Source organism: Belonocnema kinseyi, chromosome 5 (assembly GCF_010883055.1).
Source record: "Belonocnema kinseyi isolate 2016_QV_RU_SX_M_011 chromosome 5, B_treatae_v1, whole genome shotgun sequence".
Classification (NCBI taxonomy): Eukaryota; Metazoa; Arthropoda; class Insecta; order Hymenoptera; family Cynipidae; genus Belonocnema; species Belonocnema kinseyi.
In genome coordinates this window covers 105,997,430-106,014,971 of record NC_046661.1, presented here as the reverse complement: position 1 = coordinate 106,014,971, position 17,542 = coordinate 105,997,430, and the positions used below count along the sequence as shown (strand labels likewise).

The following is a 17,542-nucleotide window of genomic DNA, read 5'->3' as shown; positions in this document are numbered from 1 at the left end:
ATTATAAATTTGGATTGTTCGTTTTCCAAGGAATCAGCATTTGACATTTCGTCAACATATCTTGGATAGTCAAGATATATTCATGTTCTCCAGTGGTCTTAGATAGGGGGCCGTAGATATCCATAGCTACCTTCTCATTTGGCTGAGTAGAAATGTCTGGGATTATTGCTTCAGGTTATCTTGTAGTTCTGACGGTTTTCTGTAATTGACACGCTGGGAATTTTTTAACGTAGTCAATGACATCTTTTTTCATGAAATTCTTTGATGATGTCCTTTTTTCTTGGTTGGTTAGTTCACTCTTTTGTGCGTAACAGTAATAATGTCTTCTGTGTGTCTTTTTTGTATTTTCTTCCACAGACTGTCTTTCGGGACAGGACCAATTTCAAGTAGTGGATTGATTGCTTCTTCATCCACTGATGGTTCACGCATTCTTCGAGCGCGTAACTTAATTCAGTTTTTTCTTCTCTAGGTGACGGTGCATCTAGGACTCATTTATCATGGTTGTTTGAGGATTCGATTTCAGGTGATGCTTTTTATGCGGTTTGTCTTTCTTCTTCCGAATCTTCTTTATTGTGTGCTGAAGGAATTTCTAACAAATACGATTTTTTGATTGGAAAAGGTCGTGGTAGACAATCTACGGCCTTATTATTTCTTCCTTTCACATACTCGACTATATATTTATACTCTTCAAGCCTTAATCGCCATATCAGGAGTTTGGAGGAAGGGTCTTTGACATTGTGGAGCCGTTTCAATGCTTTGTCGTCGGTTTGAATTATAAAGTTCCTTGCTGATGAATATTGTCTCCGTCTTTTTGTAGCCCATACTATAGCTAATAACTCCTTTTCGGATGTCGTATAATTTTGCTTAGTTTTATTGAGTGTTCTCGATATAAAACAACAAGGGTGACCATTTTAACTGAGCTCTGCCCCGATGCCAACATGTGTTGCATCTGTCTTTAGGGTGAAACTGTCCTTAAAGTTAAGATATCGAAGCACGGGTGCTGAACATAATGATTCTTTAAGAATGTCAAAGGCTTTCTGACAATTTGATGTCCAATCAAAAATAATGTTCTTCTGAATTAAGTTTGTCAGTGTTTTGGAAAGGGTAGAGAAATTTTTTACAAATTTCCTATAATATCCTGCAAGACCTAAAACGGATTGAATTTCTTCAACGTTACTAGATTTTCTGACATTTTTAACGGCTTCGAATTTCGCGGGGTTAGGTTTTACACCGTCTATAGTAATTAGGTGTCCTAAGTACTCAAGTTCTAGTCTCAAATACTCACACTTGTCTGGTTCTATCTTAATTCCGAATTCTGTTAATCTTTGAAATATGTTGATAAGGTTTTTATTATGTTCTTCTGTAGTGTCTCAAAATACGACTATATCGTCCATATAGACGAAATATTGTTTCCCTACGAGTCCTCGAAATGCTGGTGCCGTGTACTTAAGGTTCCTTGTTCTGTTCCCTGCAAAGCTTTAGTTATTGTTTTAGGCTTCATGGGCCGAACTTGGTTAGAAATTTCATCCCTCAGATTCATCACATATTTTTTAACGGGTAATTTTTCCTCCATCTCGAGTGCTATTTCCCGCTTGGTGCTTGAGCTGTATTCAGCCTGAGAGGCGTAGCTTAGCTCTTTGCATGCTCCTCGAAAAGTTTGACTGTATGTCTGTACGCGCTCAGGGCCTTGCTTGACATTTTCTAACTTAGCCCTGCATAATTCAACTGAGGTGGTTATACCTAAACTAGAACGCATTTCATTGTGCAAACCCTCGTAATTATTAATATGGATATGTCTAATCGATCTTTTTGCGTTGCCAGTAATTTTTTTTTAATATATAGTCAAATAGTAAGTGGGAATTACTACAACGTATTCTTGCTTCTTCTACACTCTTCATAAGATCGTGAATCCCCACGTCGTCGCTACTATTGAAACTTTCGACGGTGCGTATTATATCCTTCCCTGAAGTAAGAGATTCCTGGCCAGTTATATTATTATCTAATATCCTGACACTAGCATGAGGTGTAGGTATCCGCTCCTTCGTTGGATACTGCCTTAGCATTTCCTCTGCGTTGAACGAGTCATCGCCTCGTCTGTGCTCATGGTGTCGCGTAGAGCTTGCTTTTTCGTCATCCGTTGCTAACACATTTGTCGCTTGAACTAACGCTGTTATCTCATTTCTTCGCATACTGTTTTCTTGATTAAGCATTCATAGATTATTTTTTTATAATCCCTTGTCCTATTTCCAATTGATTTAATTTTAGCAGGATTTGTTGCAATGGATCTATTTCCTTATGGTTGAGGTTTTCCATGGAATTTCGTGTAGATGGATTTGGAGAATTGATCAGTGAAGCCATAGCTGTTAGGAAAGGATTATTGAACCAAAATATAAGCTCGCCTGAGTCAGCTTCGTCAGTTTCGTCAGTTGTTGACACGATTTCTTGCTGTTTTTCCCTATACGTGAGAAACGCCAGTTTAACAAACATCTTTATCGTAGATTTAGATCCTCACTTGCGAAATCGTTCTAATATAACTATCTCAACAATGCTCAAATAAAATTGTTATAATAATTAGTCGCCAAAAACGACGGTCAATGAAACTTATTCTGTGAGAGTATTTTTTACAGGAATAATATCTTACTAGGATTTTACAGTCTCGATCGACGTTTCCAATTTATGAATTGCAGGTTTTCTTGTTGCTTCTGGTTTACGTAGAATAGAGTTGACTTAGTGTTAGTTCAACTGCTAATTTTACCAAAAGAACTTACTAACCATTTATCGAATTGATATCTGTAGATATCATCCGGAGTTCGTTTTTTCACTTTTTTCGGATTACCAGTTTGTCCAAGATAGGGCAGTTTGATTTTATTTCTTTTTTAAACTTCCGTAGAAACTTGATCGTTTGCCGCTATCCTGGGAGGATCTCTAGAAAATGTATCGGGTCCGAATGAAAAGTTCAATTTTTTATACACAATGTCAATTTACCGTAACGAATTGAGGTACTTTATTAGTTACGTATGGTATGGTGATATACATATGTCAAGTGAATGAACGGAACTGTCGTGCAATTCCTATGCACTGCCTACCAGAACCCTGCTCATTAACCTGATTAGTGGAGGGGATAATGCCTTTTTTACAGCCTCTGTTACAATTTTAAATTAAACAACTTGTTTGCTTATATAATTTGTATTTCGTCAATAGGCACTCACCTTTTATTTGATACAACAAATTGTTCCTAAATCAAAGTTTAAAATCAGTAACTTTAATTTGGCCACTGTATTACATTTGCCACTTTTAATTTTTTTACTTTTTATGATATATTAAAAATAACAGAACTAAAAAAGGTTTCTGAAGTGAATTGAATAAAATTGTTTTCATATTTAGAATGCGTGGCAGGCATGTTGGGTCCGCGATTTATAATTGTCGAAATTTTGAGAACGAATTTGGCACCAGGGACCCGTACAGCATTCACAAAATAAATATGATGCAAATCGGATAAAATGTCTACCTTTGATCACCTATTTGTACCATCTAAACCACTGTGGGGCACCTGCCTCGTGTTGAATAAACGTCAATTAAGCATGCTTTCGCCCTTCAGAATCATTAAAGTCCTCACGTTTCGTTTTTTGTTCTGTAAGATCGCTTTCTTCGTTCCACGCCACATATTTTCAATATTTTAATTTTTAGATCTTTAGCATCCAGTTCGGCGGGCACCAAGAAAATATATATGCCCTTCTGTGATGCGGACGTTCAATTAAGTAGGGTTCTGAATGGTATTGCCCAAAGAGGCATAATATACAAGCAATATTATTATGTAATAGAACACTGCCGAAGCTTTAACAAGACTTATAATAATTATTGAATAACTTCTACTTTTGTTAAGAAAAAAATAAGTCGTTCATGATTACTAACAACTTACCAACCTTAACTCAGATTAGTTCTTGTAATTGGATTGATGCAGTAGCGCGGTCTCTAGAGAGGTCAGTGCAAATCTTTCTTTCGACTGTGCTGACATTTTTCTACCACGCGAAACAGTTCTCTTGTTCAAAGAATACAAAAAATTTAATTTTTCTACAGTGTGATTTAGATTCTACATTTAAAATCCCTGTTTCCAAGTGCAGCTAGCTGAAGATACCCGAAAGTTTTTTAAGGTGTAAGAAAAGTGGGAGTGAACATCATAATCAGATATACTAAGTGTCAAAATAAAACTTCTGTGGAATATACCTAAAAATTCAAAATGGGTAGTAGAAAAAAATTATCTTTAGTTTAAAGATATATGAGATGAGAGTGCACAGAACTAAAATGTACGCATTTTGGAATTGATTATCTTTCGGGGAGGAGTTAATAAAAGTTGGTGAACTAAGCAGCTGATAGTTCAACAGTGTATGATTAGACGTCAAAATGTTATGTGAAGCTTGTCAAAATTATGGAGAGCAAGTTTCTGAAAGTGAATCGGTCACAGTTATCACATGGTAATTCCCGTCGCCGAAGTGTTGCCCGGCACAATAGGACACGACCTGAAATTTTCGTGATTGACTGTGAAAATGAAGAAAGTTTTGATCACGACTCCGTGAAGCCTCGACCTCTTTACCGGAAGACAAAAATTGGTAAACGTAAATCTTCCAAAGACAGAAAAGGTATTTGAGGTTGAATCTCTTTAAAGAGGAACAGAAAAAATATTGGCTACGAGCTATTTTCTGACTGTAGGAATATTCCAGGAAATCTCACTGACCGCGCGAAGACCCTATTTCTTTTGTTGAGCTTCTACACAAATGAAAACAAGTTCATTGGAACCATCGACGAATCAATATAATCGTGTTAAAACACTCTGACTCATACTTATGATTACACAGACTAGTAGTGCATTATTCATGCTAGATTATTATTTATAAATTTTAATATATGTATAAGTAAACGCTTTAATTTTTTTTATTCGCCTTTTTATTAAATATGCTATAAAAACGTATAGGTCAATAATTAAAAAATATTGGATAACCAGTAAGATGGTCTCTTCTATATGATACTATTTGAATTTTTCTTCTGTCTTGATAGAAGATAAATAATTTAACCAAATATGTAGGAATCATCTCGAACGGATTGATTATTTTTCGTTCGCGTAAACCTTAACCACTATTCTTTGAAAATTGGATATTTTTAAGAACAGCAATAATGATAACCATTTTTATTTCGATCCTTGTATAGAGGGGTTTTCATTGTTTCTAAATCAACAAGAAATGTAAAAAATTAACAGAATAGTGATATTTTTTTCGAAATAGAGATATTGGATTATTTCACAAATCATACAAAAAAGAAATCAAGACATAAAATTACCTTTTTCAAAGAATTCTCACAAAAAATCTTTTATTTTTCTTCCATGTTATAATTTAAAAAATAGTTAAGTAAGGAACACGTTTTTACTCTTACGAACGATTTATTATTATTTCGAGATTTGCAATACAATATAAAGACTGTTAAAACCTAGGAACATAAGGACCTTATTTCTAAAAATTAATAAAAGACGAAAAGCACTATTTTTCCTGTCAAAGAGTTCTATGTAATGTTTTTTCGCCGGTTTTGATCAATTTTTCGATATTTTACACGTACAAATATGTTTCAATAATTGTAGCTTTTTGTACATAATCAAACTACGGTAGAAAATACCGAAAAACGAAACAAATTTCTGCAGCACTCTTTGAAAGGCACAATGTGGCTTTCACACTTTTCTCAGCACTCCCTTATTTAAAATCTCTTTTCTCTGAAAAACGATCGCCATTCAGTTAAGAGAGAATCTTTATGCATTTTTTAATCATTTTATCCAAAAAAATGTTGATATAAACATTTGATAGAAGCGCTTATTTTTTATTTTAAGTATTCATCACTTTTTATTGGCTGATCACTGAAATAAGTAATTCGACGATACACGCATAATTCGGGTTATTCCAACCATAATGTGTTTCTCGCTCAGTTACAGCGATACGATTTGCGTATTTTACCCATACCATAATTACTGAAGCAATATTACTGGTTCAGTCATTTGTTCTAATAGATATAAATGCTCATGAGAATGCATCCTCCATACTGCAGTGAAGTTGAAATTAATTTAAAAATTAAATTTTGTTGTACTTTCATTATTATTAATAATATAAAACTATGATTTTGTTGAAAATTACTTTTCAGAGATACACGGAAAAATATGAATCGTCTTTATTTGACATTGCGTTGAACTATGCAACGAAATGTGTTAATAAGTTCTATAAAACTTAAAGGTCAAAGTGACGTAACCTCGATTGAAAGGCAGGGTATACGAAAAGCGTAAAATAGTTCTATAAAATTTAAAATTCTAGCTAAAATACAGTCTATATCGAAGAAGTTTTGAAACCAATTTTTCGCCGAAAAAAGTTTATCATTTGTATTATTCCTTAATACTTTAATATTTGTTCACATGCTCGAGTACACAATTATTTTGTATTACAAAATCACTACACTATTTATAATCGCACGCTATGAAAATTTTTCTTTGCCGCGGGTTCGAACCTATATATTTCGCATTCCTAACGCCTAAAGCATCGCGGCTAACCTAGCTTCGCGTATAAAGAAAAAAGTCTGAAATATAACCTACAGCTGGGCAGGACCGTCTGCAAATTTTTGTAACCCATTCTATAACAAATTTTGCTAAGCTTATAATCATACATTTATAATATAATAATTTAAGAAATATTACAAATTATTATTGAATATTTTATGTAATTAAACAAGATTTTAAATAAATTCCAAAGATTTCAAGATATTTTAAAATATTTTAGAGAAATTAATATATATTTAAAAGAATTTAATCAATTTCAAATGATTTCTACAAATTTCCGAAGAATTAAAGATATTTAACAGACTTTGAAGAATTCGAAAACATTATTTATATTTTAAAATTACTTTAAAATCCTAAATCTAATTTAAATTTTACTGAAATTCCTTAAAAATTCTTCAAAATTACTTGAAATCTCTTAAATTCATTAAAAATATTTCAAACTCTTTTAAATATAATGAAATATTTTGAAATTCAATTCTAAACTTTAAGAAATTTTAAATCAAATAACTAAATTCTTTTACTTTTTGGAATTCTTTTAAATTATTTGAATTCTTTTGAAATTCATTTATAAACTTTAACCTTTTTTAATTTTAAAGAATTTTTAAAGCCCGTTAAACTATTTTGAAATTCATTAAAGTTATTTTAAACACTTGAAAATTTTTTGTAATTACACAATAATACATAACCTTATTTGGAAATTATTGACATTTTTTAAAATCACTTTAAATAATTTGCAATCTTCAAAAACTTGTAGAGCACAAACGGAAATTAAGAAATATGTCAGAATATTTGTGAATATTTAGGGATATTTCGGAATATTTTGGAATATCAAAAATATTTAAGATTATTAAGAATTTCATGAATACCAACAATATCCGGGAATATTGAAAGAATACGTGTATGGAAATATTTGGTGAATGTATCCAAAAATGCTGGAGTGATGGACCCCTCGTCATATCGAAACAAATTGGTTTCAATGATATCACATTTTGAAAAAACAATTTTTTATTAAAGCACATGTTACATTTAACTCTGGTATATATTTATAACCGTCGGCGATCTTATTAATAGCGGTTACAAGTAAACTGTAATTAACGTCAGTTTCTTGGAGAATAACCTATCAATCTTAATAATCGCTAATCGAATTCATTTGAAAGCAGGCGTAAAATAACGAAATTACCTAAAAATCCGGACCTATCGTATGCATAAAATTTAAATATTATTCTGAAGATACAAAAATAAAAGGCAAATAAAAGTTAAATACATAATTTATTTAGAAATTTTTTCATAGAATATTTAGTACATTTTAATCTTGCACAAATTTTGGAGTTAGGTATTCAAAATCTTCTGCGCTAACCTCATTTGCTATAAAATAAGTCTGAAGACGGCGACTAATGCCGACTCGACGTGCACCTCACCGGTTCATCAATCTCGTATGACATGCACGGTACAATACATCCATTGGTATGGCTGAATCAAGCAAACAGCCGGATGCCCAATGCAACACTTAAACGCAGTGTTCTTTCAAATAGATAGTTGATAAAAGTATACGTTCAATAAAGCCATGACACCAAGGCATAAAATTATTGTACCTACACTACAATATTTTAATATTTTAATCTGTATCTAATACTACACTTTTCTCAACCATCATTTCAGTCAAACAAACTTCCCTTCTCATATTAGGCTTGCTGATTTTCTTATACGTACGTAATACATCTCAAATTCATATGGCTGAGACAGCACAATTTTCTTTCTAATTCACTTAGAAATTATCAAGCAAACTCGGGTTGCCATAAGCCTCATACTATTTCTTTCAGAGGTGATATAAACAAAATTTTCCATTCAAGCTTCCTAAACATATGGAAAATTATTTAACGTAGTTATCGTTCAAAAAATTTTAGGGAGGATATTCCCTAAAAGTTCTTTTTTCTAAATTTCTGAAATTTCCCTAAAGTTTCTTTTTGAATATATCTTTTTGCGATTTCAGACATAGCAACAAAGTTCTTCAAAAATTAGAAACAACAAGGTTGTAGATAAGGGTTTTCCCAAACAATGAGCCGTCACTTAATAAAAATCACTCCTTTCCTAAAAATTGATAAGTAGCGATATTATAAAAAAAATCCAATTGCAAAAAACGTTATTAAAATAATTATTTCTTGTAAAGTTTTTGTAACTTCGTTCAAGACTAACCTTCTTGCATCGTGCACGTCAAATGTTTGACATTTAAAATGTCATAAATGTTGACACTAAGTATCAATATAATAAAAATTGAATGTGACATGCGATTTTTTCAAGAATACTGGATAACCAATAACTGGAAAGGACTTCTCGTATAACCGACGTCACATCAATCATAAAAAGTGCCACTCATATACGTTTTATTCTACTTAAAAAAAGTTAAATTAAAAAATATTTAATCCTAATAAAGGTTAATTTGTGGTAAAAATCAATTCATTTTAACGTACCATGATATTTAAAATATGTGTTTTTAGGATATTTAAAACAATCTCTTCAACAGAATAAAAGAAAAAAATTATTATTTTAATTATTTTTAAATACACTGATATAATATATAGAATTGAATACACAAATCATGTTTTGTGTTTTCTGAACTTTTGAACGAAATATTTTCGTAAGGGAATATTAAAATTGTATTTAAAATAAAATTATTTAAGTCTTAATTTTCCTTAATTTATAAACAAAATATGTTGTCGGTTATGGTTTTTTCGTTGGTTTCCGTTGTGTACATGCAAATTTTTCATTGGGAAAAATTATTCAGAATTTGTTCATTTCAGCAAACTTTTTCTATAAGCGAAGATTAAGTAGAGGAATCCAGTGCGAGGTGGCTACTTGTATGAAATGAATAATGAAAAGAAGTAACTTGATTTTGTAGCATAAGTTCTGCAGTTTTATTTCTATAAGTAGCAATATTAAAAAATGTATTATGTCTTTTTAAACCTACTTGCTATTTTCGAATTAAAAAATGTGTTTTTTCATTGAAATAAAAATTTATCTCCTGACAGGTTATCATTTTTTAAGGAGTTGAATTGCTTTTTCTATTCTATCACTGCTTCCTTCGGGTTGACAAAATTTTGACTTCATAACTTTTTAACGATTAATTCTCCTTAATATTCATCGAAAATATATTTCATGTATCAAAGTAATTTTTTGCTTTTCGGTTGGGAGCGCAAAGAATCAGATGTTATTAACCAAACAACTTTTAGATAAATAAAGCAGTTTATACCTTTTACCAACAAAAGTAAATAAAATTATTCGAATTTTTATTGTACATGATAGTATGTGAATAAAAAGAATCAGCGAAGAGTAATTAGGGAATTTGACATTTTTATTTAAAATCGTTTTATTCCTTTTGTAAAATATTATATGTTAAAAATGCTGAAATTGTTAAAATTCTGGTGTTTCAATACCAGTGGCCAAGTAAAATGAAAAATCGGTCCAAAATTCAACTTTTTTGCTAAAAGTTCTTCATTTTAGTTGGGACATTCCAATTTTTTTTAAATAAATTTTTTTTTGCTAAATTCATATTTGGGTGTTCAAAATTCAACTAACATCTTTTTTGGTTGCAAATTAAACCATTCTTTTGTTCAAAAATCCGTATACTTAAGTAGAAATTTGAATATTTCGGATAAAAATGAAACTGTTTGTTTGGATATTATTAATCTCTTGGTGATAAGGATTCATCATGTTAGTTGAGAAATCATTTATTTGCTTTAAAATTTAAGCACTCGTTTGAAAGTTAAACCACTAAAAAAATGATTTTTTTTGGAGATTCGTCATTTCAGTTAAAAATTTCTCACTTTGGTTGAGAATTCGTTTTTCTTTGTGAGTTAAAAATTAATTTGTTTGCTAAACATTTAAATATTTCAGTTAAAGATTCATTATTTTAATTGACAATTTATTTGTTTATTTGAAATTTAAACCATTTGATTGCAAATTTATCTTTTTAACTCAAAAAAATTTTTTTAAGTCTGGAAAAAATTTTAACTACTCTCTTTAGTTTAAAATGAATGTTCGCTAACTGAAAATATAACTCTCTCATTACCGGTTATATTAGTTATATTAGCTAAAATAGTTACATCACGTATAATAATACACTATAATAATACACATTTTATCAGTTTTTTTCATTTTTACCGCCTTCTAGAAATCTTTTCACTGATATGTAAATCTAAATTTTCTAATTATGCTTAAAAATTGATCTTTTTTTAAAAAAAAACTCTTTTATTTGATACAAAATTCTACTAAATTGTTTAAATTTCGCTCTATTTTGGTTGAAGTATCAACTTTTATATTTTTCGTTGAGAACTAAACTCTTTACTGAAATAGCAAGTTTTAGGGTTAGAAAATAAAACATTCATTTAAAAAATTCGTGTTTTTTAGCTCGAAAATACAGCTGGCTGTGTGTTTCAAAATGTAACTGATTTATCTTACAGTTTAAATTTTTTTAAAAATAAAATGTGACCATTCTGTTGAAAAATTGTCTTCGTAGATTCAAGATTAAACTATTTTTTTTTAAGTTCAAATATTTTATTTTTTAATACATTTGTTCGAAAATTGATTTTATTTTGTTGAAAATTGGACTATTTGGTTCAAAAATCATTTTTTTAAAATAATTAAATTTTTTCAATTTTCAATTTAAATTCAAAATTTCTATGGTACGCTTATAAAAGATTCTATTTTGAAAATGGTATAAGATGAAGATTATCGTCTTTAAATATTAATGCTGAGTGAAAATGAAAAATTATTCAAGGGATAATCAGAGATTTTTGTGTAAATTTTGTAATTTTTGTTAAAAAAAATGTTTGCTCCTTTAAACATCATTTTCAGCAGCTAATAAAAAAATGTTAATACACGTGGATTCTTGAAATAAATTTCAATAGGGCTTCACCTATTGGAATAAAGGTTTATGAATCACCTAAAGTTTCAGTGGTCGGTAAACTGTTTGATGAGAGCTTGTGTAACACTTGTAAGGGAGACTTTGTTATATTGCAACTACATAGATCGAGCTTATAAAATCGACGAAGACGGTATTTGCCCAGTCTAATAATCTAATGTTTGTTTAGAACCAATCGATCAATTTACTGCTGCCAGAAGACTTATTATTAGTATTTGGTTGATTTAACAAAAAATGTCTTTTGGGCTATTCAAATATTTCGTTCAATCAACAAAAATTTGTTTGATACGAGAAAATTTTCATGTATATGCAAAAATACCGTTCTTTTTATTCAAAAGATTTTGTTTCAAAATTGTAAATATTTGGTTCAGTTATTTATAATATTAGAATTGCAGTAGGTCAGTAAAAACATGGAAATCATAGATAAGTCAGGGAATAGTTTTTATCAGAAAAATTCATGAAACATTTAAGGATAAAATAAAATTGCAAGTGTGGGGGATTTTCTTTAAGAAACAATTTCAGTAACTGTCGAACATAAATCATTTACATTTACAAAATTCAAATTTTTTAAATTTTATTTTAAAAAAATCTATGTTATCAAAATGCACACTTCAACTTGCATAAAGAATTTTCAAAGTATTCCTTGTTTCTTCCATGTTTTCCAGAAAGTTTCCCCTTTTTACATTTTTCTCTTTTATCGTTCAAATTCGAACTGAATTAATGCATCCTAATAACAAAACCCGAGAATTCTTAAATACAATTGAATTTTCTTTGACAAAAGTATAACCTTTTGTTAAAAATTTATCTACTTCGATTAAAAATTCAAATTTGAGTAAAAATTTCACCTTTTTTGATTGAAATTACAACCGTTTTATTGAAAGGTTATCTGTTTTGATCCAGGATTTCACTATGCTCTTGAAAATTCGCCTTTTTTTCGGAAAATTGCACTATTTTGATCAGATTTAATATTTTTTGTTGAAAATTTGACCATTTGGATGAAAGTTGAAATAATTTGTAAAACATTGATTTTCTTAAGATGCACCTCTTTGGTTAGAAATTTGTTTCTTTGGTTTACAATAAATTTTTTATCTGAACAATGATGTATTTTTTTAATTCAACTATTTTTTGAAAAATTAAACTATTTTGATGAAAAGAGATATTTCGGGTTTCACTCATGTAAAAAACTACGAATTGTTTGCCGACGTTTCGTGAACATTGTAGTTCACATCTTCAGGGTTGACCTGAAACTGAGGTATCAGGTCATGATGTTCTTAGGTATACTTTCTATGATGCCTGTGATTGACCAGAGCGCCCCACCGTGGGAAATCGTCGAACTTGATTGGCCAATCTAGTCTTTTTAAAAAAAATCCAGGAGAACGGAAAACTAAATCGGATTGGTATTATATCCATTGTCCCTATTGATGTTATTAAGGTATTTTAAGATTTCGATTTTTTCTCTAAGTTTTCTTAGAAATTTGTTGTGTGTTTTTGCAATGCCGGTTTCTTCAATATAGACTTTGCCACAAGAACAAGGGATTTGATATACTCCTGGATCACTGAAGGGTGCCTTTTTATGTTTAGGGTTACTTAGTAGTTGTGTTATTTTCGCAGCTGGTTTAAATATGGTTAGGATGTTGTGTTTGTTGAGAATTCTTCCTATTTGTCCTGTGACACTTTGGATGTAGGCTAGGGTGGTGGTCATTTTTCTCTCTCTCTTTCGTATATATTGTTGACTTGCTTTTTTGAGTGTGTTTTCTTATTGCTTTATCAATCTTTTTGTTTGTGTAATCGTTCTGTATTAGGATTTGTTTAACGTTTTCTAATTCCTTTTGTAAGTTATCTTCGTCTGTTATGGAGACAGCTCTGTATACAAGGGAGTTGATGACCGATTGTTTTTGAGATGGCGATGGTGGGAGGAGGCATGTAGGTATCTGTTTGTATGCGTGGGTTTTCTGTAAACTTCATGTCCTAATGTGTTATCAGATTTTTTTAAACTAATACGTCCAAGAAAGGCAATTATCCGTTTTGTTCTATTTCCATGGTGAACTGGATATCAGGATGTATTTGATTGATAAAATCGAAAAACTTATTTAGTTCATCTGGTCCATCTCGCTAGATGACAAATGTGTCATCAACGGAACGGCACCTGTTTCAAGTATTTGGTTACTAATGATTTTGTTAATAATTTAATAAATAGGTTCAAAATTAAAACATTTTTGGTAAAAATTTAATTATTTTGTTCAGAATTGAACTATTTCGTGCAAAGTTTAATGTATTGCTATTGTATAGTCAACCTATATCCAACTTAACTTTTTGGGTTTAAAATTCAACTTTATCGAAGACTTTTAACTTTTAAGCTTGAAAACTTATCAACCGTGCTCAAAATCAATTTGTTTGGGACTTAAAATTTATCTTTCTTAAAGGAAAATCTCATTTTACTAAAAACTTTACTATTTTGTTGAAAATGCTATATATACTTAGGAGTTTGAAGCGTTTTGGAATCTATATCATTATTTTATTTAAAATCATTTATTCCCCTATTATTCCCCCATTTTTATGAAAAATCACTCTATTGTTCATGTTTTAAAATCACTTTTGGCTGTGAAGCCTAAAAGTCTGAAACGATTCTTCAAGTATTAATGTTTAGGAAAAGGAAAATTGGGGGAAGAAAAATAAGGGAAAAGCACAGTAAAACCCAGGAATAAATTTTATCTTTTAAAAAGATAAAAACGTTGCATCACGTTCGTCTAACGAAAGATAAGATTTATCTGAAAAAAGATAAAATTAATCTGAACAAAGATAGTTCATCTGACATAAATATTTTTTGGACATAGGTTATATGTCAGACGGCTGCGTCTATTTTCACAGAAAAAATGTCCTTTACAAATTTAAAAATCCACGCTGTATTCTATTTTAAATATTTTCACTTTATTTCACTAATTTTAAACCCAAAAATAAATAACCTACACTTCCTGAATACACAGTCTGCACTTTGGTTAGTTTGTACCAAATAGTGTTTGTTGAAAATATTTGAAGTATATATCAGGGTCGATAGAAGACTAAAAATTTGTTCATCAAAAGTAGGGTAACTAACCAAAGTGCAGACTGTGTATTCAGTGAAGGTAGGTGAGTGATTTGTGGGTTTAAAATTAGTGAAATAAAGTGAGAATATTTAAAATTGAATACCGCGAGGATTTTTAAATTTATGAAGGATATTTTTTCTGTGAAAATAGACGCAGGTGTCTGACATATAACCTATGTCGAAAAAATATTTACGTCAGATAAACTTCATATTTCTTCCAGATAAATTTTATCTTTCGTTAGATAAACGTGATGCAACGTTTTTAACTTTATGAAAGATAAAATTTATTCCTGTGGTTGACCGTGAGTGTAAAAAAGTTAGGGAACTTTTAATGCCGAATATGGCGGGCGCGTGTATCTTTTCTATTTGATGGAAAAGTAACTTTTATACAGATTAAAAGATTAATGTATTTTTTTAAAGGTTATATTAATATAATTTTGCTAAGATTTTTCGAAAAACTAAAAATAATTTTATAATATCCAGGTATGCAAAATTAAAATTTCTACACAAAATTAATATTCGACCTAGCAGTTGATTCTTGAACCACAATAAAATTTATATTTAAAATCAAAAACATTTTAATTCGTCCAAAAATGACAAATTCTCAAAAAAACAAAATTATGAACCTTAGGCTAGAAATGTGAATTCTTAACAATATAGTTTAACTGTTAATCAGATAGTTGAATTTAAAAAAAAAATATATATATATATATATATTTTCTTGAAATCAAAAAGACTTGAATGCATCCAAACAACACGTATTTTTCACATTATAGTTGAATCTCCAACAGAAAATATACTAATTTTCAACCAGTTGCACTTTTAACCAAAGAGATTAAATCTGTTCTAAAAGTGACGAATTTTCTACAAAAATGTGTAACGAAAAAATGAATTTAATACAATTTTCAAAAACAAAAAATCAAGTTTTGACAGAAAGATTAATTTTCTACCAAGACCTTGGAACAAAAAAATCAATTTCTAATTAATCTGATTAAGAAATTAAGAAATTCTAAGTTTTTGTTTATTATTTCATTTTTCTTATGTAAGAAATAAGATTACTTTTCCGGAAATGTTGAATGACCAAAATTATGATGCAGGAAATTCTTAATCTTGAATAATAGATAAATATATGTAACCTCATTTACTATAGTTAAGCGATTATGAATAGAACTCATTGCTGACTTCACGCTGTACCTCACATGCGTTTTCCCCTTAGCCTAGCGGACTTTACCCTGTACCTTAGCCGACATATCTCGTATCTAACCGACTTTACCCCGTACCATATATGAATTTTATTCTGCTTTAGATGGCCTTATCGCGCACCTAACCCGACATTTTCCCGTACTGTAGCCGAATTTACCCTTGAATTTACCCAATGTCCTATTAGCTTTGCTTCTGCAACTTCAAATTTAACATTAGCCTAGCCGACCTTGACCCTACCCTACCTTGACCCTACCCTAGCCATTTTCACCCCATTCCCCATATGAATAGGGTACGAAACACTTTTTTGTATGCGCCACGCGACTATTTCGACTAATTCTTCAAACATATTTTCATTAATTACGAACAGCTTTTTTGCCTTTATTATTAAAGATTCATTTAAAGTTTAAATTATCTGGTTTTTATATATTTGATATATTTGAAAGATAAAATTAATTTGGATAGGGGCTTTTATATTGACTTTGTGTTTAATTTTCTCAGGTGTTGATCCTAGACTTTTATTAGGTGTCAGTGGTGATCACCAGGCGTGGGAAGGTCGTTATCATCTGAAGGAACATCGTCGTGCCGGAAAAGCGACATTTCAAGGCCAAGTTTACAACTTCTTGGAACGTCCCACAGGCTGGAAGTGCTTCGTGTACCACTTTTCTGTGTGAGTACAACATTGCGACTAAAAAATTTAATTTTTAGAAAAAATTGCCCTCGGAAAAACGAAAATAGGAGTGACACAAAGTTTCCCATTATCGTATAAATTCATGTTTCAAATTCCAATCAATAAATGAAATGAATGAAGATTATTTGTATTCTGCGTAAATCTGAAATTTCGAAAGGAAAGTACAAAAAGATAACAAGTTCCCAGCAAGTAATCCTCCGATATACATATTTAAAAAATCAAAGCATGACCCATTTTTTTGTATTTAATTTTTGTATTTCTAGTGTAACATAATTTTTCTTTCAGACATTACTAAATGTCTGTAGATTTGAATTCTAAGGAAATTTCTATTCTTTATTTAAATCAGGGATTCGAACGAAATTAAGGGGCATTTTCAGATATTTTCCAATTATTTCTTAATATTTCATATAATTTACCTGAAAATAATGCTGAGTATGAGAAGTTACTATAAAATAATGCAGCTGCGAAGGCGCATTGTCAAATTTGTGTATCGTCGAAGTTTTATGTGGAAAGAAACAAAAAGGAACGTAACGAAATTTTCGTTGCGTTTCTTTTTGTTCTTTTTTATATAAAATACGATTAACACATAATTTTGACATTGTTCCTTCGTACGCTCATTATGTTTTTATAATTTTGTAGACCAAGCTTAGTTTTTTGTCAAATTCTTTTCAATTTATTAAAATAATTGGCAAATATCCAAAAATGCCACTGAATTTCTTTCCATTCCCTGATTTAAATTTATTTCTTCACTCTTCAATCAGGATATGTCGCTAAATCTTAGTTATAGAAATATATCTATAATTGTTCGATTTTTCAAATGATTAAATTTGGTCTATTCAGGAAATTATCCCCAAATATGTGCATCGGCACTACTTCTGATAGAGTATTAAATCTGAAAGAAAAGATTTTATTCACGACTCTTTAATTGAAATTTTAAGTTTTTCCTATTTTTGCATAACCAGGATTCTCTTTGAATTTTCATAATTTGTAATCAAATTAAGTTTATCTATAAATTTGCAAAATAGGTTTTGATAACTCGTAGGGTGAGCTTCCGTATGGAAACAAGTT

The 17,542-nt window shown here is 30.2% G+C and overlaps 1 protein-coding gene across 1 annotated transcript in view; it reads left to right on the top strand.

Annotated features, from left to right (window-relative positions):
- LOC117173444 (potassium voltage-gated channel subfamily KQT member 1-like) overlaps positions 1-16,457 on the top strand; it is a 73,613-nt gene extending 57,156 nt beyond the window's left edge. Inside the window, exon 4 of the mRNA XM_033362019.1 lies at positions 16,285-16,457. Coding sequence (XP_033217910.1) covers positions 16,285-16,457 — 173 coding nt within the window. The remainder of the gene's footprint in view (positions 1-16,284) is intronic.
- Positions 16,458-17,542: the final 1,085 nt, after the last annotated feature.